Source organism: Trachurus trachurus (genome assembly GCF_905171665.1).
Source record: "Trachurus trachurus genome assembly, chromosome: 7".
Lineage (NCBI taxonomy): Eukaryota > Metazoa > Chordata > Actinopteri > Carangiformes > Carangidae > Trachurus > Trachurus trachurus.
Genome location: NC_139901.1, coordinates 18,066,543 through 18,091,671, shown reverse-complemented (window position 1 = coordinate 18,091,671; position 25,129 = coordinate 18,066,543). Strand labels below are relative to the sequence as shown.

The following is a 25,129-nucleotide window of genomic DNA, read 5'->3' as shown; positions in this document are numbered from 1 at the left end:
CAACAACTATGTTTTGCAGCTTTGCCTGCAGCCACAGCTGCAGTGAAGCTATGACTCCACTGTGGGCGCTCTTGCACCACACAAAACTCCTGCCACAGTCACAGAGAGCTGCACTGTGAACCACAGAAACAACCTGCAGGAGTAACTCCAGATTATTGTAAAATACTTACACATCATTTCACTAAGGCTCCACATATGTATCAATGAACGTTGCCTTTAAAAAACAAACATTTTTTTTCAATGCTACACGTGCAGAAAAGCATCACATCAGCTGCATAGTGTATAGGCGACTACATTTCCCATCAGCCCGGAGGCGCGCATCAATTTTTCTTTTTCAGTGGCTTTTTCATTTTCGCAGCTGGATCAGAGGAATGAACGCGCGGCTGAGCAGCTGCTTCCTCTCTTATGGGAGAGATCTGGTTTACATCACTGAGTATTTTTCTTTTAACCAAGAGGCTTTTTCAGACTAATTTTTTTATTTTCTTTTTTATTTTCTTTTGTGAGTTTAAACTTTTGATAAGTTGAAGACCCAGTTTTTGTGGATATTATTGTCGCTGTAACTCATCTGCACAGCTGTGTATGGACCGGAGCTGGACTGACGAGCCTCCGCTGCCAACGCCTCTCTCTCTCTCTCTCTCTCTCTCTCTCTCTCTCTCTCTCTCTCTCTCTCTCTCTCTCTCTCTCTCTCTCTCTCTCTCTCTCTCTCTCTCTCCGCTTCTCTCCACTCCTCTCTGGCTCCTCCGGCTGGGAAAGTTCAACTCTCCTCGACCCAAGCAGCGCGTTTCCCCCCTTTCAACTCATGAACTGCTGAGACCACAAGCCGACGCTAAGAAGTGGTTCCCGAGCAAAAAACCAAGATAAAAATGGGCTGCACGATCAGCGCCGAGGACAAAGCTGCGGTGGAGAGGAGTAAAATGATTGATAAAAACCTGCGTGAAGACAGAGAGAAATCCTCAAGAGAAGTGAAGCTGCTTCTGCTCGGTATGAACTACATGTTTCTGGCTCTTTTTTTTTAGTGCATTGACTAATTTTCACTCTTTTACATCAGGCTTTAGTCTGAGTTTCTCCTTCTGTTGCTGGTTTGAAGCAGCTGTGGCTCATCACCTCACTGACAGGACTTGCAGAAGTTAACCAGATGTTGATGGTAGAGGGGCAACTGCACGTCCCCCGCTGTGTTAGTGTTTTCTATCAGTTATGAATGGTTGAAAGGTGGGGGGGGGTTCGTGCTGAGGGACGACTTTACTTGTGATGTCACTTTTCATAAAGCCCGTTGCAACTCACCCAGGCCCGTTTAACGTCAGTGCCTGCAAACAAAAAACTTTACAGCTGCTGGGAAATGCTGACCCTGGTCAGTCTGTTCTGGGTCAACGACTTCCAGGATCTGAGCACCAAGAAAAGAAAATTAAATGCATTGAAGTCTATTGGAGAAAATTCCCACGACTGTGACATTCACTTAGTAGCTTGATGTCCCGACTGAGTGAGTCATATTTAAACCATTGGTTAGTTGGATCCCATGAGGCTGAGATGGGGTTTCCCGATTGGCCTTTACTCTTTCAAACTGAACTGGTGCCAAGAGTTTAGATTTGAGTGAGTCCTGAAACCCCCAAATGAGTCAGCATGTTATCAATTCTGGTCCCCTCCTACAGTATGTCTATGTCTGTCAGTGTTTTTTGGGGGGGGTGAAATGTCTAAAAAGACAGACTATGATTTAAACAAGCAAAGACATTTTCTTGTTTTATTCTACCAAAAGGCTGGTTGTTACACAGAAACTCATCATGGATCCAGTTCCATCTGACAGTGGGGAAAGTGGGGTAGACCCTGGACACTCTGAAACATCAGGGGTTCCCATTGTTTTTTTTCTCCAGATACCTAGGCTACTACTAACTTCTGGGTTGTCCTATAAAAGTACATCACCCCTGCAGTATTTCGTCTATTGTTTACAGCCTGCAGTGTTGCCAACACATTGCAGCACACTGGTCATTAGATTTCCGGGAGACTTCGTTAAACAAGACATGATATAAGCCCAGTGTATGGCTGAGCCATGTATTGGTACCGACTGTGGACTTAGGGCTACGGGCAGTCACTTGGTTTCCCAGATTCTTGTTCTGTCTGTTGTTTGACAACACAAAATAAAGACAACTGTATTGGAAATTCGGATGTGTTAAATACATGAAAGCGCAGAGAGTGGGGGAGTAGCAAACAGAGGACTGAAACCAGATGACACTAGACAAAACACGGGGCAATATTATTCGCAATGATTTCCAATTCATTTGCCTGTTGAATTCAATTAATCAACTCATTGTTTCAGCTCTACTGATTTTGATTTGAGCGTTCGGGTTGCTGTGACATGTATTATTGTTGAACTTGAACTTTCAGTTGGAGTTCAGTCTTGCTGGTACATATTTTAGGTGATTGGTGTCTTCCAGGTTTTAATGCTGTCTCGTTTTTAGATCTCAGTGTTCACTCATGCCGACTGCTGACTGTCTGTAAATGCTCTGCCTGCTGGTAGATCTCAGTGATCTCTGTGGTACTGACACTGGGTGTGGACTGCATAGACGTTCCCGAGGGATTAAATGCCCCTGGTCCAGCAGCACTCAGCATTTTTATGTTCCCTGCCCATTAGCAGTAACTTCTCTCCTAGTGCATATTTCTCAGGGCAGTTTTGAAGAAGTAATTTAAGTCCACATCCTGTTTTATAGCGGCAGATGTGTTTGTTTATTCGCTCAAGCAGTGGTTCTCGTAGCAGCGTTCATAGTTTGTGACCCCCAATGTGAAGCATTGCCATCATTTGACATGTCATCACAAGTTACGGCCTTAGTGTGGGTGTGGTTTGTGTGTTTATGTGATTTTTCCTGAGTTGTTTCATTTTTATAAGGAGAGACAGAATCGGCCACAATAATTCTCTCCATCCCCATAATCGTGTGATGACCTCTCAGGTTTATCTTGTGATCCTTTGTGGTGCCTCAGTTTCAAGACTGAAAACCTCAGCTCCACAATGTGTAACACATGTCATGCATATGTGTGACAATTATCACATGAAAATCATCACTACTGGTGTGTACAATAGTGCCTGTATGGCCCAACCCCAGTTTGAAATATTTGTAGCGGAAATAATGAAAGTAATGGCAAACAAACACTGCATATCTCCAAAATCAGGCAGGTTTCCAGGATGCCAAGTCGCCTACTCATTTTAATGTAACAATTGCCAATGAGAACCGGTGTCAAAAAGGGAAAAAGGAGGAGAAAAAAAATCGATCACGGACTTTCATGATCGATTACCATGGCAACGAACGAAGCTTTGAAGCTTCGGATTTTTTGGTTCAGCCCTAGTTGAGAGACATTTTTTTTACACCCTTCAAAGAATGTGATGAACTATAAAGACAGCAATCTAGTCTTTTCCAACGTATTTTGTTAGAGTAAAAAAAAAAAAGATTGTCAGTATCTATTAAATCAAATGATGTAGATAGATGGCTCTGGGCAGGAAGGACCTCCTGAGTTTGTGGAGCAGGTAAGTGAGAGCAGCCGCCCACTGAACGAGCTCCTCTGCCACCAGTTCATGCAGTTGGTGGCTGCTGTTGTCAATGATGGAGAGCAGTTTGGAGAGAGTTCTCCTGTCAGCCACCGACACCACAGAGTCCTGCTCTGCACCAATGACAGAGGTAGCCTTTATGATCAGCTTGTCCAGCCTCTCTGTGTCCCTCTGTTTGGTGCTGCATCCCCAACACACTTGGTAGACGTGGTCAGTGTTAGTTGACCAGTCTAGTTTGTCGTCAGGCTTCATCACCAGGTACTTGTAGGAGGAAACCACCTCAATCTGCTCCCTCTAGCATCAGTGTCACAGCTCAGTGTCGTGCTCAAATAACCCTTTCTTGGCCAATCAGCTAGATAATTAGCTAAGCTAACAAGCCACATATGTTCAGCACAGATGCTGATACATGCTAATGAATGCTAACATAAACAAAAGATCGCTAGAGCAGTAGTTCCCAACCTTTTCCAACTCAGAGCCCACTTGAAAATCTCAAAAATGTTTGTAAGGAAACAGTATTTAAACTTTATATATATATTTTTTAATATATATTTTTTAAAGTAGGCTAATTGTGTTTTAACATTTGAAGCATTATTCATGTATGGACATTTTTATTTTTATCACAAAAATCATACAGATTGGGAATGACTGCACTAGGTTTAGGTCACTTGGTCATATAAACGAATAACAGTGGCCAATATTCCCACAAATCCACATCTTGGCTTGGCGTGCAGTCAGCCCAAGGGTCGGCACTTTGCAGTCATTTCTTCGTGTGAGCAGCAGTGAGTGGAAGCTACCACAGCGTCCCGGCACCATAATTACCATGTTCACAGCCAGATCACCTCACCTTAGCTTACCGACTAGGGGAGTCAGGCACACTTTGCCGGTGTCATAACAGGAAGCTTTGCTATGGATGTCTAACAGCATCTATCAGTCGCACTATGGCACATTCACACACTTTCCATCCACACAATTCAGTCATATCAGTCGTTCCACTAACACATGAAAGCACTGAATTTTCACTGAGAGTAGCCGTCGCAAACATAGGTCGCGCCTCAACATTCAGTGTTACATTACACACAAGTAATAGCAACACATCCTTCTCATATCAGCAGTAAAGCAACATCCATGTCTGCCCTGAGTCTTCTGCTTTCGCAGCTCTCCACCGAGGAAAAACAAGACCATTCTAAATGTCTTCTCCGTTGGTGACTTTATTTCTTTGATTGTATTCCTTCTACTGAACAACCAAGCTTTTTATGTCGTACAGTCCACTTGTGTCCTGGGCGCTTGTTTCTACCTGTTGCTATAGCAGACTCACTGCTCCTGCTCCCCCTCCTGTCCTGTTGTGAGGTAAAACACGTCATTTCCTGTGCACCAGCGCGGGAATGTCGCCGGTCGACACGAAACTCAGAACAACAAATACTGAAACATACTGCAAGAGATTTTCGGAGCTGATTGGCTTCATCAGTGTTGTGTTATCTCATATATTACAGTAAAGCTGTACTAAAGAACTTTCAGTTTTGGTTGAGTTTGGCGGCGCCAGTGGCCCAAAGCGGTAGTGTTTTGCCTGAAGGAAGACATTTCCCATGAGTACTAGCGCGTAGCGCCGTAAACATCCTGCTCTACCGGTGCATGGAAATTAACAGAAGACGTCCAAACTAAGTTTCTGTTACCAGCGGATCATTTCACAGTAAACACACATACACAATTGCCTACTCCCTCCTCCTCGTGACTCGCGAAAGTGAAAGTGAAACTTAAGTGAGAGCCGGGGTCCCACCATGCCCCTCAAAGTTGCTTAGTGCCAGTGAAGGCGATCCCCTCAGACCATGACAGAGGTGTCGTTCAACCTCTTGTAAGTCGATGTACCATCACAAAAGTTATGAAAATATTATGAAGGTTGAAAAGTTCCTTAGTGTGGGTTTAATGGCTTGGGTGCAATGGACATTTGACAGACATTAAAAAGCTACGCACTATTGCTTTAATTCATGTAGCCATGCAGTCTTCCTGAACAGACTGCGATGGTGGCATGCAGTTTGGTGCTCAGGGGGCCGTGTCTCAACAAGTTGCATCATCATAACTGATTAAGAAAGATTTCCACAGACATGTTTCCTCATAGTGGAGGGTGTTTTTTTTGCACCTAATTGCTTGTTATTAAAAGAATAAGTCAAGGTGTCAAATGGACAGTTTGCAGATTACAAGGACTGACGATCTGAATTTGTGTGACACAGATAGTAGGCTATATGTTACGAAGGATGAGCAGGATGTTCAGTAGGACAAAACATATTTTTCTAAAAGAAATCCCATCCAACTGATCAGAAAAATCAGAAGAACCGGAACTACAGTATATTAATGTTTTCATGCTTTGCTTATGTCCAGATACGTGATTTATTTGTTCATCCTTTTCCTGTATTTTCTTTTATTGTTTATATTCTGGCTCACATGCCTGATAAGCATTATTCTCACAACAAAAGTCATCTTTCTTTTTTGATCGAGAAGATTGAGAGGAAATAGCAAAACAAAACTCTGCCAGTAAATCTGCCTGTTATCGTTTCAGAGTCACTAGTATCCACAACTCTGAGGTGATTCTTATCAAACACTGATTTCACAGGATTTCATTGCTTATTTTGTGTGGAAGATTGGCTATTTCAGGTAGTTTGGCCTTGAGCACAATGATAGAAGTGCAAACTGAAATAGACTAAACATGCAGTTGTTGGATCATTTTAGTGAAGATACGGATGAGCCCTGATCTGTGAGGACGTTGCCGCAGGGCTGGTTCGTGTGGTGGTGCAACATCACAATGCAGTATAAAATCTCATGGTATGGAAACATTCATTTTCAAATCCTGACCACAGAGTTGAGGGGGGAAGCGATTTTTCCAGGCAGTGCCCACCACTCCCTGTCTGTGCTGGAACAAGAGAGTTATAGGGGGAAAAACAAAGAGGAGTTCGGCTGTCGTTCTTTATACAGAACCACAGGGCTGCAGAGCCGTAGCACACTTCCAATGAAAATGCTCTCCTATTTGACCACAAACAGTGATTCATAAAAAATCTGCGTTTGAGATTCTTGTTAAATGAGGCTTGGTTTGGAGTCCGTATCCTGCATGGGTTTGGACGATTCTGTGAATACTTGTGCAAGGTTGGTTTTCTGAACTGGCAGCAGGACACAGTTGATAAATCGAGCCAGAGAAAATGCCATGAATAAGGGAGTTGGTGACTGACAGAAGTGAGGAGAGGGATCAACACAATTTGTCCTCACCCCCCGTGTGTATGAGCGGGCTTAAATCTCTTTTGCTGGTGACAGCTTAACCAAAGAATTCGTGGAATTAATTCTTGTTGGCCAACCATCTGAACACATTACTCTACTGTAAGCCTCCTTGACAAAATTCATCTGCAGATGATTGCTGACTGGTAGTGGGGATGTGTCCCACCACCTTTATTGGGGAAAAAAGAACAATACTAAGAAAATGCATATCCTTTTTTTCTTTTTCTTTTTTTACTTATATTGAAACTTCTTCCTGGCTAATTTAAAAAAAAAGAAGCAGGAATCCTCAAGGTTCCTGATGATTACTGGAGGCTTAGAGTCAAGACAGATGTTTATGGAAATTATTTTTCACCCATAGTCTGTTTAATATTTGATGTGTCATGTACATACATGCTTTCAGTCCTCTTTAATTAAAGGGATAGTTCACCCAAAATTCAAATTTCACTCATTATCTACTCACCCTCATGTCGACTAAGGGCTGGGAGAAGTTTCAGAGTCCTCCGTGCCTTCTCGGAGTTACAGGGGGGCTCGGCGCAGCACTGCATGTCCATATGACGGTTGCGAACGGAACTCACTTTTCTTCGTCCAAAAAGACACACCAAAAACCATCCAAATACCTCCATAGTGCTCGTCTGTAATGTCCCTCTTGTATTGAATCCCCAACATGAGAAATTGTTCCGAAAAAAATTAAATAAGTATATGTTTTAAGCTTGTTTGTAGAGGAAGCTCCCAGCACTGCTCTTCCTGGTCCGTCCAAATCTCGCGCGATTTGCATTGACACCCAGTTCACGGCTCCGCAAATTGCGCGAGATTCCGGCAGAGCAACACTGGGAGCTTCCACTACAAACAAGCTTAAAACATATACTTATTTAATTTTTTTCGGAACAATTTCTCATGTTGGGGCTTCAATACAAGAGGGACATTACAGACGAGCACTATGGAGGTATTTGGATGTCTTTTTGGACAAAGAAAAGTGAGCTCCGTTCGCAACCGTCATATAGACATGCAGTGCTGCACGGAGCCCTGCTGTAACTCAGAGAAGGCACGGAGGACTCTGAAACTTCTCCCAGCCCTTAGTCGACATGAGGGTGAGTAGATAATGAAATTTGAATTTTGGGTGAACTATTCCTTTAAACTCCAGCTATGAAAAATGGCTGAATCCAGCGTGAGTCAACAGGCGGCACAGCTTCATAACACAGAAAATCAGATGTGCTGCCAAAATTAATTTTCCTTCAGGCCACCCTTAGTCTGTAAAACCATTAACAAACAAGGTTACAGACTTTTAAACCATGAGGACTGAAAGATTAGACAGCTTGATACACTTATTTACTTTATTTGACAACACTTTTTTCATATACTGTGGTAGCCAAAATATAAAACCAAGGCAAAAGAAAGTAAGCATGAAGATCAGAAACAGAATCGGCTAAATGTCAGCTGAAGCTCACTAATTAAAACATTATTTATTTTGTTGAAACTATAGTCAATTTTTCATTAAACATAAAAAAATATGAGCTGGTAATCAGTGATCTTTAGAGATGCTAGCAGACCTTTCTTTACAGTACATCTAGGCTGAGCCATGCAGGCTCGCTGTTCGCCCTTATCTACAGTCTTCAGGCTCTCTAAGCTATAGCCAACCAACGATAGATGCCAGCTTCATATTGAAGGAGCAGATATGAGGATGATAGGAATCATTTGTGAAAAGGAAGTGAATAAGTGTATTTCGTTAAATGTCAAACACTCCTTTAATATAGCCCAGATATTTTTATGTGCTGATGTCATCTCAGTGTAACACAGTGGACATGCAGGCTATGTGTTTAATTTTAATGGAAATGTATGGGTGTGGTAGTTCTTGTAGTGTAGAGCTGAATTATTTATTGATTAAGCAGTCTGTCATTAATTATCAGATTGTATGTTTTATTATATCAAAAAGATTGTTTTTCTGCTTTTCTGTGCCGTGAAAACGTCATATTTATAGACCAAACGAAGAATGAATAAACCAATAGTTAATTACTCTCTGCATCCACGATTTCAATCGACACACTGCTGTTGTAAATCCTAATGGGTGTTTAAGATACTTTGTCAAACGGGCTGCAATGGCATGAAGTGTTCCTGTGAAAGTCGTTGCTGGCTGCTAAGAAAGAAACGTCTGCCAACATCATGATGGAGCTAAGCTGAAGAAATTCAATGGATAAAAGGCTAAAGTGAACACTTCTTGATTAGTGAAGAGACACTAGAGGGGTAACAGAGCAACAGGTGGCAGTGGCAGTGAATCCATACAAGACTACTGATATTAAACCCTGGTGTTTTCTGGTATTTGCTTCTCTTTGCATGTCGACACTGACTATTGTGTTGCAGATCTGTACTGTTTTTACATCTCTGCTTTTCAGGCGTGATATCTGGAATTGTCTCTCTGGTGGAAAAACACAGATCCAGCCAGAAGCGTGACAACTGTTTCCTGTTTGGCTGCCTGTTATAGAAATACTGTAAAGCTTCCTCATGGGAAGTCATTTTCTCCCTCAGTACCAGTTTTTGTAACAGCAGCTTTTTGATACTTTGATATTATTTGTGCTCTCACTTCCTTAAGAGGTGTCCAGGCTCATCACTTCATCTTTTTCCCGTGATGCCGTCTGTGACTCTGCAGCTTTTGTTATGCTGTGGTACTATATACACTGTGGTGTCTGTGGACAGATGAAAAGTGTCCATACACCCAATCTGCTGACTGGTACATCAGATCTTCATGCATCACCGCAGCATGTAAGGGAGGACCTCATGACTGTATACATTCCCTAAGGCTCTGCAGCTGCCACTGAGATTTATAACAAGGGAGTTTTTTTGTTTTGAGGGCAGTGGTTTGATGTAAATATACTGAACACCGTGTGAATTGTGATTCTGTTAGAAGAGCTGATCCACTGTCCATGTCTGACAAGTCTTCTGAGACTGTGATATTATGTGGTAATGTGTTTGTCTCTGCTGTCATTCCTGGCATGTGACCTCATATATCTACTGTCCTCCTTTTTCAGGAGCTGGGGAATCTGGGAAAAGCACAATAGTGAAGCAGATGAAGTAAGTTACAGCATATACAGCACAGTCTTGATAACAGTGCACATACTAACATACATCCTATATGTATTCCTTATGATGCTGATGAAAAGTTTCAGCTGCAGCCTCGTTGTCAGAAGTTTAAACGTGGGGAGAGCTGTGATCACAAACAGGGTTCATCTTTGTGGAAATGCTGTAGAAGCAGAGTAGGAACGTCATTTTGCTCCGCTCAGGCATTGGAGGAAGCCGCCTTTTTCATAACATGTTAAACAATGGGCACAGAGGCCAGTCGTAGCCTGGCAGGACCTGAATAGACTCTCCCGGTTCCCACATTAGGCATGCTGAATGCTCACTGAAGCTCAAATTCCAGCACTAATGACAGTGAAATGTTTCTAATCTGTAATTTGTCCCACATTTGTTAAAGCCATTGTCAAATATTTGTCCGGACTCTAAAAGCCTGTTTGTATTTTGTTTCTGTTTCAGAATTATTCATGAAGATGGCTATTCAGACGAGGAGTGCAAGCAATACAAAGTGGTGGTGTACAGTAACACCATCCAGTCTATCATGGCCATCATCAGGGCAATGGGCCGGCTAAAGATAGATTTTGGAGACTCTGCACGGGCGGTAAGCAGGCTACACTCGGTCTAAATCGAAATGTGACTTTCAAAGAGCCACATCCTCATTTCTGATATAATGATTGAATTATCATCTTTTGTTGTTTTGCAGGATGATGCCCGGCAGCTGTTTGCACTGGCGAGCACGGCAGAGGATGGCGTGTTGTCGGCCGAGCTGACTGGTGTGATTCGGAGACTGTGGAACGACGGCGGAGTTCAGGCCTGTTTCGATCGATCACGAGAGTATCAGCTCAATGACTCTGCTGCATAGTGAGGACACATTATGATGTTCATATTAAATGCTAAAATATGTGCAGGAATGTGGGAGTGGAGTGCGACTTCTGTCACTACATGAAGTGAAAACTGACATATAACAACAAAATGAAACAAAATTTTAAATGAAAAGTTAAAGGTAGGGTTGGGGATCTTATTGTGTGGCATTTTTTACTGAATTGCTCGAAATCCTCTATACGCCCGATAACACTGCAACCAAGTAATTTAATGCTTTTTCACAAAAATGAAAAAAGTCAGTCACCTGTGGAACGAACAAGCCTGGAAAAACTGCATCCAATCATCTTTAACATCACATTTAAGATGATTGGATCATGATGCGTCAATCAAGCTGCTGTCTCTGTCCCTCTCTCCCTCCTCTGCGCGTACCGCTCGTCGGGCACCAATCGCATGCGTGATCAGAGTCTTCAACGGGTTACGACCGTGGAAAAGACAACCCCAGTGATACAATGTATCACACTGCAGTCTGGTAGGTGACAATGTGGTTTATTATATATATATTATATATATATATTATTATATTATATTATATATATATATATATATATATATATATATATATATATATATATATATATATATATATATATATATTATATGTTTATGTGCTCCAGAGCTCTGGAGGCGTGGCTTCAGGGAGAAGTCGAGGAAAGGGGCTTGGGCTTTTGTCTGTGTATTTTCAAAGTGTGGCCTGCTAGAACCGTTTTTCCAGGATCTCCAACCCTACCTTTAAAGCAGATATCAGCTTCACGGCCGTTTCGGCTAATGCTGCGTTCAAGGCAGGCTTTTGAAACCGTAAGTTACAGCTTCAAGTCACAACTACGACTTGGTAGCGTTCCAGGTAACCCGTAGCTCGTGTTTTTACCATCCTGTTGTCTGTGAAAGTTCCCTATAACGGCCACTCGTAACTTCCGACCCGTGAACTCGTACCAGATCGAACTGGTATGACTTCACAGGAAGGAAAAACACAAAGTACGAGTTTCTTTGAACGCACCATGAGTTAGCAGCCCCCGCCCTTGTCAGGCATCAATTGGTCCTCGTGCTACGTCACCACATTCACGCGCATCCCTTGGCTGCACACACAGCCCTTCATGCCGTTCTCTCTCCTCATTGGATAACACTTGTATCCCACAAGGAAAATTTTCTCCTCGGGTTACAGCAGAGCAGAGTGACGGAGAGACTCGTGTTTAGGCTGAAATACTTCATGTAAGTGATTGCTGACGGAAAATAGGACTATTTAGGACTTATATTAACAAAAACATTCCACTGATATCTGCTTTAAGTGAAAATTTAAAAAAATATACCTAAATTATATTTTATAATCCAGACCAGTCAACAAAATCTTCTTAAATTTGGCCAAATCGTTTTTAATGTCTACGCTCCAGTATCCGTCCCATTCATCTGAAAACCTGCTTCACACTTTATAATACAGAAGATGCAGTGATTTGGTGAGAAATGCAAGTGCAGAGCAAAATTCAGTCGCAGCTGGGAGCAGCATTTCATGATGGCAGATATTACTGTTTACACTTGCACAACTAATGTCTACACCTGATGGTTTATGTCACTTGAGTAAGTGTCTGTTGCTCAAGGCTGACAGTCTGTAGAGTGGCATTGTGGATAATGTAGGCAGCAAATTTTGGGAAGGGTGAAGAATGTGTGGTATGTAAATGATCGTATATCCGGTTCCACTGTGTCAATTTTAATCTTTGTGGTTTTTGTTAGTTATCATGCCTCCGTGCTGCAGACAGCTGTGGCTGGTGAAGATGTAGCGTCTTCTGGTTGTCCATATGTCCCATTCTTGTGAACGGGATATCTCAGAAACGCCTTGAAGGAATTTCTTAAGCTTTGGCACATTGTTGAATTAAACTCAAGGATAAACTAATTCTAATTTGGTGACCAAAAATCATTGGTCAAAAGTGAATCTTGTCACTGTTACTTCACAAAACTCTTACAACTTGGCCATAACTCAAGAATTCACCTGTTAAAGGTAGGGTTGGAGATCCTGGAAAACTACTGTAGCAGGCCACATTTTGAAAATACACAAGTCAAAAGTGCAACCCCCTTTCCTCACTTCTCTCTGAAGCCACGCCTCCAGAGCTCGGGAACACGCAACGCTTGCTCAGTGTTGGGTTGACGTCAAGGTGAAGCCGCAAGGGTATCGCACTCGCGGCGCTACCTAATGTAATCCCAATGTGAGCGACGCGACTTTCCGCAATACTGTCACGTGTCACTGCGCAGCATCGCTAACTGTGCACCAGCTTTTTCTGATGGCTCATTCACATAAAGGAAAAAACCATCATAATAAACCATTCAATATTCATCTTAGAGCTCAGCTACATCACCACCTACCAGACTTCAGTGTGGTACATTGTATCACTGTTGTTGTCTTTGCTGCAGTCGTAACTCGTCAAAGAATCTGATTGCACATGTGATTAGTGCAGTAGAGCGGTAGAGCAGAGGAGGGAGAGAGGGACAGAGATGGCAGCATCACGAATTGACTTTAACATTGCATTCCCAATGATTGGATGCTGTTTTTACAGGATTGTCTGTCCCACAGGTGACTGACTTTTTTCATTTTTATGAAAAAGCATTTAATTAATTGGTTGCAATCAGAGTGTTAATTTAATTAATTTAATTTTGTAAAAAAAAAAAAAAAAAAAAAGAATGCTCCAGAATAAGATCACCAACCCTACCTTTAATTATGACATAATTTAACATAAATGTCTAAGAGGAGAAAAAATATCAAATTTTTAAAAAATGTTTCAAAGGTCAACTTCACTGTGACATCATAACTGCAACTGCATACTCCATGGTGTTTCTTTTATTTAAAGCAGAAGTAAGCGATCCGGTCGTTTTGGCTAACTTTGCCGATGGAGTTAGCAGTCCCCGTCCTCGTCCCTACGCCACCACATTCACACGCATCCCTTGGCTACACACACAGAGAGGACCGCCCCTTTATGCTGTTCTCTCTCCTCATTGGATAAAGGTTGTAGGATACAAGGAAAGTTTTCTCCTCGGCTTACAGCAGAGCAGAGTGACTGACAGACCCGTGTTTCAGACCAAACACTCTATATAAGTGATTGCTGTCGGAAGATACCTAACTATTGAAGACTTATATTAAAGGGATAGTTCAACATTTTGGCAAATTGGCCCATTGCCATAATCCCTATATTCATAGCAGTAGGTTCGTTACCTTTATTTGTCGGTGCAAGCTATTTTTAGAACGGAGGAGCGGAGCGGCAGGCTGCTCAGAGCTATGCTATGGAGGCTAAAGGAATTTCTTGGTTTCCCTCATCAAACTCATCAAATACAAAATCCCAAAACTCCAAAACGCTTTCGTGGACAAGTTGTGACCTGCACAATCACCACGCTATGAGATAATAATGGAACGTTACGAAACGTAGCCGTTTTCGAGGTAAATACAGGGTAAATACAGAGTCTGCTTGCTGAAAAACTGTCCCTGAACGCAACGCGCTACGGCGGTTTTGCATGAATTTACCTCTAAAACAGCTCCGTCTCGTAACGTTCCATTATTATCTCATAGCGTGGTGATTGTGCAGCTCACAACTTGTCCACGACAGCCTTTTGGAGTTGTTGGGTTGTGTATTTGATGAGTTTGATGAGGAAAACCAAGAAATTCCCTTAGCCTCCATAGCATAGCCCTGAGCAGCCTGCCGCTCCGCTCCTCCGTTCTAAAAATAGCTTACACCGACAAATAAAGGTAACAAACCTACTGCTACGACTATAGCGATTATGGCAATGAGCCAATTTGCCAAAATGTTGAACTATCCCTTTAACACAAACATTCCGCTTACTTCTGCTTTAACTGAATCCCTCATGTAGTAGACATACAGCAGAACAAGAGCAACAAAGCTTAACAAAGTCACATCAATTAAACTTATATTTATATATCCCAATATCACATATTTAAAAAAAAATCACTTTACGTTATCATATAGTTAAACTCCTTCAGAGTCGTCACTACTTATACTGATTAGCCATGACATTAGTCAAGTCATGAGGCTGTGGAAAATATTCAAAACTATTTCTAATTCTGTTTCAAATAAAATTACTAATGATTTAGAATGAGCTCTTAAAACGGGACGGGGATATAAAAACAACAATAAAAACAGTAATCTGTTTCAGTGTAATGACTCATCTGAGTGTTTAACATGAGTCTGGACAGACAAACTGTAGCTCGACTGGTTTGCACAGGCTTATAATCAGAAGGGATAATAGTAGTTTTAAACCGTTTCTTGTGAGTTGTGCAGTGCCGTAGGAGTGCAATTCTAAATCGGTGGAGAACTGAAGAGTCTGATCATTTGACAAGATTATTTCACCGCCTGGTTCCAACTTATTTTTCATGAGGATTTCCAAAGAAGCTGCCATTGTCTCAATAACACACAACGGATGTTACTCAACTTAAAACGTTGAAAATTCCCAAGGGAAATGAAACTACTCTGAAGGTTGAAGTTACATCATCCATCGTGCTCTTACTCACACATGTATGCTGATGTAAGGCATTTCTTGTAATGTTGTGTCACTGGTCACGAGGAGGGTGACATTTTTAAGGACTTCACTTCACCTCCTTCACGTCTGTAATAGAACAGAACAAAAAGGGAGGCAAGATGTGTCTTGTTCTTTACTCTCCTGTGTCGGCTTGTTGTACTGCTTATTGCATTCCTAGAAAAGGAGCCACTTAAACTTACAAAATATTCCTGTCCCCTCTCAACTGTTTAGATGTGGCTCTGACTTTTTCAGAATGGTTTCGGTTACTAAATATAGTCGAGACTGTATTCACCTATTAGAGGTGGATAAAGGTTTTCTGTTTCTGTAACGTTTATATCACACTCGTCCTGACAGAGAAAGTAGCTTAGTGTGAAGGACATGTTCTTTGTTTTGAAAACAGCCGAGCCGTCGTGGCTCTTTGTGCACTTTGTCCACACTATTAGACAAGAGGAACCAGTGGAGTTAGTCTGTTTTTACTCAACCCACAAGGAGCCAGTGTTTATCATTCACCAAAGTATAAGCCCATATTTAGTATCATTCTGTGGAGTCCTTGGATGTCTGGCTGCAGAACAAGCCCCACACTTCACCACAAATAAGTGTCCAAAAAACATTTTGGTGCTTTGTAATATTTTCTTTTTTTTTCATACTGTGTGTCTGGACAACTCCTCGCCCCCATTCACACCCCTACTCCCCCTCCCCTGGATAATTTTACCATGTGCTGTTAAAAGTACTATCTATGCTACTTTTGATACCTGTAAAGTTTTGTGTTGTGTAGTTGTGTGGACATTTTCTCTTGGATCACATGCTTATATCTATGTTTTGTGTCACTCCAGTTACCTGAATGACTTGGAGAGGATCTGCCAGGCAAACTACGTCCCCACGCAGCAGGATGTGTTGCGTACGCGTGTCAAGACCACTGGCATTGTGGAAACTCACTTCACCTTCAAAGATCTCTATTTCAAGTTAGTATAACTGCAGTCTATGTGCTCACAGATGATCCTTATCCTAAGGTGGGCTGCTTGTGCCATAAAGAGAACTTGTAAAGCTTTTATGAGCAGTTAAGGCCTTGAGCTGTTATCATCCGGTATAATATTTAATATCACTATAAACTTAACGCAGTCAGTTATTCCCAAAGTGGAGGAACTTAAGGTGAGACTATTACTGGGAGCACTGAGCAGTTAACTTGTCCGTCATAAAATTATGTTTATTTTTTGACTTCTCTCAAATCTGTTTTGCTCATGTGAACTAATGGACAATTTAGCTCATTGTGCACATTTTTCTATTGAATGGCTGCTAGGAGACGTCCCTCGATGTAAGAAGTGATAAAGAAAGAACTTCCTCTTCATCATCTAATCATAGTCATAATCTTATAATCATGATACGAAAACCTTGATTGCAAAGACAGGTACAGGCTGCTCGTACATCATCTCATTTCTCTTTATAGTGTATGTTTGGCTGTGTTTATCAGAGGTAGATTGATAATGTCCCCTTCATAACATTAATTTCAGTGTATTTCTTGACTGATGCACCTGCCTGATGATTTGTCTTGTTTGTAGCTTAGTTGCTTATCTCATGGTGCATTGAAACCCTGATTGTCAAACCTCTTTCATAACTCACAAATGCTGCTGACTGGCATTCAGCCAAGTGTGACCCACCTTTGTGGCAGTTAATGTAATTACACCGCTCCGGTCCTTTATCATCACTCTGTCTAGCTCCTGTATATTGGTGAAACATTAACTGTAATAGCCTCCATGCCCTGCCGTTGTACCCCCATAAGATGTGGACTTGTGTAATCACTGAATTGGTGTTGAAGCACACGGCGTTCGGTCATTTCATTTCTGTGTCAGTTTAACAGCTCAGTATAGATTTAGTTGACCTCCGTGGGCCTCAGGTGGAGACGGAGGCAGCAACACAAACATGAGATTACAAAGTGATGTCACCAGCGTGCTACGTGTGTGTTTGTGTCTGAGTGTGTGAGTTCTTTCCCGGGATTAAAAAGGACACTCATAAAACTCTGAAATTAAAATGACATAAGAATTGAGCACATGCACTATGCGTATGTAGTAGTCACTGTGTGTCTGTGTGTGTGTCTTCAGGATGTTTGATGTCGGGGGTCAGCGCTCGGAGAGGAAGAAGTGGATTCATTGTTTTGAAGGAGTCACTGCTATCATTTTCTGCGTAGCACTCAGTGACTACGACCTTGTCTTGGCAGAGGATGAGGAGATGGTAAATGATGGATACATTGTGGTTTTATTGTCAGTTGATACTAGATGTGTCCCAGTAAATGTAAATACAGCCTGAAGGCATTGACAAAGACACCACAGTTTGGATTTACCCTCTACTGTTTGAGATATGTTTTTCCCATCGATACACATGCTTTTCATTTAGACAGAGCCTTTCTAAGCTGCATGTGCTATATCCCAAATATATGGATTGAAAAACACAAACCTACTGGCACCAACAGCATCATGCCAGTCAGGATATGGAGCGCACCCCAGGATCCTGACACTATAAAGCAGCTAAATGGAATTGAGTCTTGATGATATTATAGATTAATGTGAATGTTTTTCTGTGGAAAAGGGGATGTTATAGATCAGTTCATGTCTCTCTTCTGTAGAACCGGATGCATGAGAGCATGAAGCTTTTTGACTCCATCTGCAACAACAAGTGGTTCACGCTCACCTCCGTCATCCTCTTCCTCAACAAGAAGGACTTGTTTGAAGAGAAGATCAGCAGGAGTCCACTCACTATCTGCTACCCCGAGTACTCTGGTGAGACAAAGCTTGTCTTCTAACAGTAAATCAAAAATTTTCTGTAATATTGTCAGTTTTTGTGCTGCTTTTCATGTGTGTTGTGATCTGAGGATTTTTTTTTCTATTTTTTTTCTCCACCTGATGCATCTGAGCATTGACTCATATTAACTATGTATGATGCTCCAGGTTTATTTTATGGATTTAGTTTTTGCAGCAAAGCCTCTCTGTATTATGCGAATGCTTTAACAAGTGACACTGTTTCTGTTGGACAAAATCTCTGTGTTTTCTTGTATCTGTTTTATCACATGTGAACTGCAACACCATCCTGACAGTTCATAATCTGCAACACAAGAGATTGTGTCATGTTTTGTTGTTTTTATTATGACAGTGATTATGACTGAGGGTGTTTCTACACAAAGTCATACACATAATTTAATAGCTGCTCTGAGAAAAAATCCAAAAATCCAAACACATTAATAAAGCGTGCCTTTGTCAGTTTTTCAAATGTTTTTCTGACAGTTTTTCCACTTTTGGTTAAAAAGAAAAAAACAAGCCTGAAGCACAATGCATGTAGCATGAACAAAAATGTGGAGCCATAAAAATAAAAATAAATATTCTGAAAACTGTAATAAAGTTAGTAAAACATGATAGAAAACAGAGAGAAAATGTCTGTTATTAACTGCAGCAGCAGGACATAAGATACCTACAACTGGTGGCAGATTAATTGCATCTTAAAAATGATATTGTTAAAAATAAAATGAGGTTAACTGTTCCAGAGATCTTATAATGGATTGTTGCATAGATTATGATTAACTCAGAAAACTATGAGATAAATAATGAGCTTTTTACTGCAGGTGGGCACTCATATGAAGAGGCAGCAGCTTATATCCAGTGCCAGTTTGAAGACTTAAATAAACGGAAGGACACCAAGGAGATCTACACCCACTTCACTTGTGCCACAGACACCAAGAATGTGCAGTTTGTTTTTGATGCCGTCACCGACGTCATCATCAAGATCAACCTGCAGGAAATTGGACTGTATTGAAGCTTCGGGCCCTGCAGGTCAGCATGCTGCATGGCAACTGTTAAATACTAGCGCATATAATCACAATAACTGCCTATATTAAAATACAGTAAAAAACAACAACCAAGAAAACGTTTTATTATATTAATATCACTATTATATATGATATTATTATCATACCAACAGGCATACACACCGCTTCCATGTTACAGCTGTTATTTTCTTTCTTACAACCAAATTAACCAGGCAGCTTCTGATTTAACTCTGATGTGACATCTTAAAGGGATAGTTCAACATTTTGGCAAATTGGCCCATTGCCATAATCTTTATTTGTCGGTGTAAGCTATTTTTAGAACGGCGGAGCGGAGCGGCAGGCTGCTCAGAGCTAAGCTACGGAGGCTGATGGAATTTCCTGGTTTCCCTCATCAAACTCATCAAATACACAATCCAACAACTCCAAAACGCTGTCGTGGACAAGTTGTGACCTGCACATTCACCACGCTATGAGATAATAATGGAACGTTACGAGACGCTGCCGTTTTCTAGGTAAATGCAGAGACTGCTTGCTGAAAAACTGTCCCTGAACGCAACGTGCATCAGCGGTTTTGCATGAATTTACCTCTAAAATAACTCTGTCTCGTAACGTTCCGTTAATATCTCGTGGTGAATGTGCAGGTCACAACTTTTGCAGCATTTTGGAGTTGTTGGATTGTGTATTTGATGAGTTTGATGAAGGAGACCAAGAAATTTCCTTAAGCCAGGGACACACCGGCCCGACCGTCGGGCATCGGGAGTTCGTCTGTTTGGTGTGTTCCTCTCCGTCGGGTCTCGTCTGGGCCGATTGAACATGCTCAATCGGGACTCGTCGGCCGTCGGGAGAGTAGACTCATCGGGTACTCTGATTGGGTGTGTGCTAGCTATGGCGATTCTGATTGGCGGTGCCCTAAGCGAATCAACGCGGTGTGTGGGAGGGACGGAAGTGACCACAGTAAACAAACGGTGTCCTAGCCTGTCCTACAGTAAAAATGGTAGGCTATACAAAATAAAAAGAGGAGTAAAGCGATATATTAAGCGGCAATATATACAGTGTTTCCCATTCATTAAAGAGACTGTGGTGGCCCGCCACAGTCTCGTTAGGGCCCGCCACAGTCTCTCACAGAATTTTTTTTTTTTTTTTCTCACGTGTGTCTACGTGCGGTGCGCCCGCACGCGAGAGAGGCGGCAGTTTGAGAGGCTGACTGGCGGAGATGAGAGCTGGTGAAACTCTAGCATGGTTATTTAAAACACCATCTCTGATCTCTGCCTGCACATAGATACAGACAGGGGCGCACGCTAAATGCGCTATATAGTGCTAATTGCTCAGCTGCGGCGCTATATCGCAGACCATTGGTCTGTATTTCTATGGGGGAGTCCTCGCCACTCAATCGCTCTGGTCGGCAGTCGGGGCAGTGTGTTTCACTTTTTCCTTTCTCCCGACGAGAGGTGACAGACTCGTCGGCCAAAGCCGTCGGCGTCGGGACGTGTCGTGGCGGTGTGTTCCTGGCTTTAGCCTCCGTAGAATAGCTCTGAGCAGCTCGCGGCTCTGCTCCGCCGTTCTAAAAATAGCTTTTATGGCAATGGGCCAATTTGCCAAATTGTTGAACTATCCCTTTAAGGGCTACTGTGTAATAATAAGTTATACAGTGGCAGTAATCGGTCGTGCAAGTTAATGACTTTACTGTAACCATAGATACTAATGATTATTTTCCTTGTCCCGCGCAGGTGTCAGGAGAAATATCAGGACTTCTGGGCTGTTATGTTTTGTCTGCAGAGAACGAATAAGAAAGTAGATATTACTAAGGATCGAGTTGACGGCCGTGCATCTTGCAGGACCTGAATTCCAACTCCAATCTGGACACTTTTGACTATGATCACTTTTGTCTTAACATATTTTACGATGCAGAGCATACTGGGAGGAAATGATAAGTCGGGGTAGGCTTGCGAATTGATCACTGTGAGTTCATGTGGAGTCCTGTCATATTTAAGACCTTCGAGTGGCCGAGGGGCTGGCAGGTAAAGCCCCTCTGACACATTTATAGTTTGTCTGTCATCTGCACAAGGACCAAAACAGACAGCCTGTTAATCAGATTGATTATTCTTTTAAACATTTTCACAGCTGATACAGAAAATCTATTCACTTTCTTGTGTTGCATCTTCTCCTAGTTGTACATCTGTGTCACTTTGCTTTTACTGAATATTTGCATTTGTAATATTTTATTTTAATTTTGAGTTGCAATTATACAGTATAGTGTTTTCACTTTTGGATGTGTGAATGCCATAACTTATGTATGGGAAATAGTTTTGTGTGAGTAGTTTAATGTATATAACGTAACATTTTGGGTCTGGGACTAGTTAGAGTCTTATGAACTCAGTAGCAACATTGCTGTCTGCACATTTACTTTAATTTGAGCTAAACCGTATTGTGTTGAACAATATTTTTTATACTTGAGACAAATAAGTGAAAATCAGTTTGTGAAGGGAGATCCTCATTTTTCAGTTTTGAATATGACTAATTTTATTCACTGACTGTAGGGTAATGTAGAACCTTCTTTTTTTTCAAGGTAATTTTTAAAATCTTGTGGATATCGCTGAAGAAATTTAAACATTTAGGCTACAACGTAAAAAGTGGGATAGTTTGATATGGCCAGAGGCTTTATTTGTGTTCTTTGGTTGTAGCCCTCACACGATACTGAGGAATACCGTCTGTTGCTGATATACTATGATATGCTGGAGTGGAGCACAGTTCGGGTAGTAGATCAGTCACTTAATGCACAGCTAAATTGCTTGCAAAATTTCCCGAAGGTTAAAAGTTTCAATGTATAGCTCATTTTTTACTTTCTGCAGTTGTAATGGTTCATTTTAACATCATTAAATGATGGCACAAAGATCTCTGGGCTGTGTTCTGTTTACAACATCGAAGTCTTCCAGGCAACGCCACTTATCTGCTGTCAGGATTAAAAAGGCCTAGTTTCACCTAAACAATGCAGAGAAGGGGTCGTGCAAACTGGAAATTGTATTTTTAGAATTCAGTGACACATCTGGATGAGCTGAAGACCAAGCAGTTAAATATCTATTCAAAACACAAATTAAAGCTGCTTTGCAGCAGTGGTTGGGCCCAGGCAATTTTGGACAAATTTAGGCAATTCTGAGTAATAGGAGACAAACTAGAAAGAGCATTTCCTAAGACAAAATGCGTTTGAATGCTGAAAGCCATTGCTGAATCCATGCTGAATTAGCAAAAGAAATTGACAAATTATAGACTAGCTGCTGTGCAGCGATGGGTCGGGTCCGGGCTAATTTTGGCAAATTCTGAGCAACAAAAAGGAGAATAGGAAGACAAGACAGTTGTGATGGACTTCATAATTTGTAATGAGTTTAAGTGGACAAAAGTTTCAGCAGTATTGGGGCTACATTGTGGTGAAGTTTCAAAACTGTAGCATCTAACGCTTATTGTGCCCACCCCATGTCCTTGGAGTTGAGTAAATCTGGCATGGGGTCGGACGTTTCTGTGAAGTTTGGTGAGTTTTCGCCCATGGGAAGTATGACTTCCTTGGAAGAAGAAGAAGAAGAAGAAGAAGAAGAAGAAGAAGAAGAAGAAGAAGAAGAAGAAGAAGAAGAAGAAGAAGAAGAAGAAGAAGAAGAATTCCTAGGAATACAATAGTGTCCTGGCAGCTGAGCTGCCCGGACCCTAATGAGAGCAAGTACTGTACAGCAATGACATGCAACAAACACATCTGAGGCAGGATTCAAACCCATGACTTCATGATTGGTTACCTGACACAATAACCCTTCAGCCACAGAGCACCTGACATATAATGATCTTAGGGGTGGGCGATAAAACGATAACGATATTGCGAAATAACTTTTACTCAATTATGGTCTAAACGCGCACCACCGCTGTGGTGCACACCGAGCAGCTGAAGAGGCGTTCACATAAATGGGCCGTGAGCTCGACTGTAGCCGCACCGAGACCCATGCTCTGGCCCAACGACCGCGTCTGTCCCGACAGGACTCCACACCACACGCTGAGGGCAATGTTTCACGGTACCGAAAAAAAGGTACTTTGGTTCTTGTGACAACCTTCAATCAGCGAGTGAGCTGTGCACACTCATGTATGTGTTATAATAGATCCATGTGCACACTGCAGTTACTTGCAGGTGGTGTGCTGACGTCCCAGGGCTCACTGCGCACAGAAAGTGGATGTCATCGTGTCGGGATCTCGTAACACTTAGCGGTAACCGAGATGATTTCACAGAAATCATTTCAAACCACAGTGAGTTAATGTGAAATTAGATTTATTACATTTTACTTGTTATCTTTTTTCAAGGCATTATTTTTGGAGCGTTCTGGTGACCCTGACGCTTTTAAAAGTAGCCTACATCCGGGCCGTCGACCCCTGCTATAAAATAGTGTCCCAGCCAGTCCCAGCCATAGACTGTAAAAAGAATGGACGTAGCGTCCGTGACGTCACCCATTGGTTTGGGGGAGTCTGTTTTGTGCCGCTACTACGGGGGTTTGAACCGCGCCATGTTGGATTCTACTTGCCATATTTGGAGCGGTGCGGCCGTTGGCCGGCCGAGGGCCCGCCCACTGGCCTCGTAACAGCGGTCGCCGGACCTGTCACTCAACGGTTCTGCGCCCTAATTGGCCAGTGCTTTAAACCTAATAATAGTAAAACGGTAGAGTTTAAAAAAAATTCACCCCCCTCAGAGTGTGTGCGGGGGTAGAAACTATCGATTGAGACCCAAAAAATAAAATGTACCAGGCTGTAAATATGTTTTTTTAAGCTGTAAAATCGGCTATTTTAACATGGGGCTCGATTGGAGTTGCTCCCTTCTGGAGCCAGCCCCCAGCGACAGCCGGGGGGATTGCAGCTTTTTGAACGCGGAAGTGAGCTTCACTTCTCAGACCGACAACTGCCCCCTTGGTCCCAGCACATAATACGAAAAGAGACAAAAACTCACCCACTCTCCCTCAGTTATGTACAGGGCCGGCCCAAGCTTCCATGGGGCCCTAAGCAAAATCTTTATTTTGGTGCCCTCTATTACTGCCAATAATACTATTTCATTTTTTACTCTGTCATTACGAATCATCATATCCTGGCAGGTTTTTACCCATCTATGGTTTTTATTCTTAACTAAAAGTGCAGCCTGGGGTTGATTTACATTTCTTCAAATTGATATAGGGTAAGTGTACCTATTAAGCCCACCAAATCTGCTTTTCAGCCATTTTTAATATATACCACCCCAATTTAAGTGAAAACATTTTAGTTCAAATGATAGTCTAATGTCTAATTTGAAGTCTCAATCATTCATTTATACCAATTTTTAATGTTTTTATTGTTTAATTTGTCAAAATATACCAAAAATCTGGCATGGGCTTAATGGGTACTTAATGTACCCTTTAAGCCCATGGGTGTTCCAAATAAGCCCACTTCATGATTTGTTGATAAATACATATATATATTTAAAAATCTTAAAAATCCAAACTTATTCTATTAAAATATGTAATCTCTTAGCTCTCAATAGCTATTTTCATTTTGTCTCCACTCCTCTCCTCGGCCCTGTAAATGGCATTTCAAATAGGCATGATCGGCCTATTTGCTGTGTTGTCAACACAGAAAAAGCTAAACTTACAACATGTCTTCTTTGGAATGTAGCCAAAAAACTATTCATGAACAAAATAAAAAATTAGAATAGAAATTACTCTTCAGTACTTAAGCTTTCAATATCTGTTGTCATTTTGTCTGTATCTCTATCCTACATTATACAATTGGCATTTACATTTGGCCAAATTTTCTGGTCCAGCCAGCTAGTTGAAAGTGTTTTTATCTAGATTTCTGAAGACCCAATGACTGAGAAAAAGACAGTTTCCTGGTTCAATACTATTTTAAGGATAATAAATGAATCAATTTCAGTATTTACAACTAAACAAATAACTTTTTAAACATAAAAACACAGCTTAAATAGAAACAATTAATAAAATGAATGAATTGGTCGATGCAATATCACTAATATTTAAATTTGGGTATTTAATTATCTGAATTATGAAGCTGATTGATTAGGTGAGGTC

At 41.6% G+C, this 25,129-nt stretch overlaps 1 protein-coding gene across 1 annotated transcript; it reads left to right on the top strand.

The window, feature by feature from the left end:
• The first annotated feature begins 740 nt into the window (after positions 1-740).
• On the top strand, positions 741-21,865 carry gnai3 (guanine nucleotide binding protein (G protein), alpha inhibiting activity polypeptide 3). Its single transcript, XM_083976323.1, has 9 exons — positions 741-981; positions 9,808-9,850; positions 10,310-10,451; positions 10,554-10,711; positions 16,075-16,203; positions 17,338-17,467; positions 17,859-18,012; positions 18,849-19,056; positions 20,780-21,865. The coding sequence occupies exons 1-8, from the start codon at positions 864-866 to the stop codon at positions 19,037-19,039; spliced, it is 1,065 nt and encodes a 354-aa protein (XP_083832449.1). The 5' UTR covers positions 741-863; the 3' UTR covers positions 19,040-19,056; positions 20,780-21,865.
• The last annotated feature ends 3,264 nt before the right edge of the window (positions 21,866-25,129 follow it).

Excerpts from the sequence above, each read along its gene's own strand:
- gnai3 (XM_083976323.1), top strand. The coding sequence starts at position 864 with ATGGGCTGCACGATCAGCGCCGAGGACAAAGCTGCGGTGGAGAGGAGT. Across the intron at positions 9,851-10,309 it reads ACAATAGTGAAGCAGATGAA|AATTATTCATGAAGATGGCT; the intron begins GTAAGTTACAGC and ends TTTCTGTTTCAG. Across the intron at positions 10,452-10,553 it reads TTGGAGACTCTGCACGGGCG|GATGATGCCCGGCAGCTGTT; the intron begins GTAAGCAGGCTA and ends GTTGTTTTGCAG.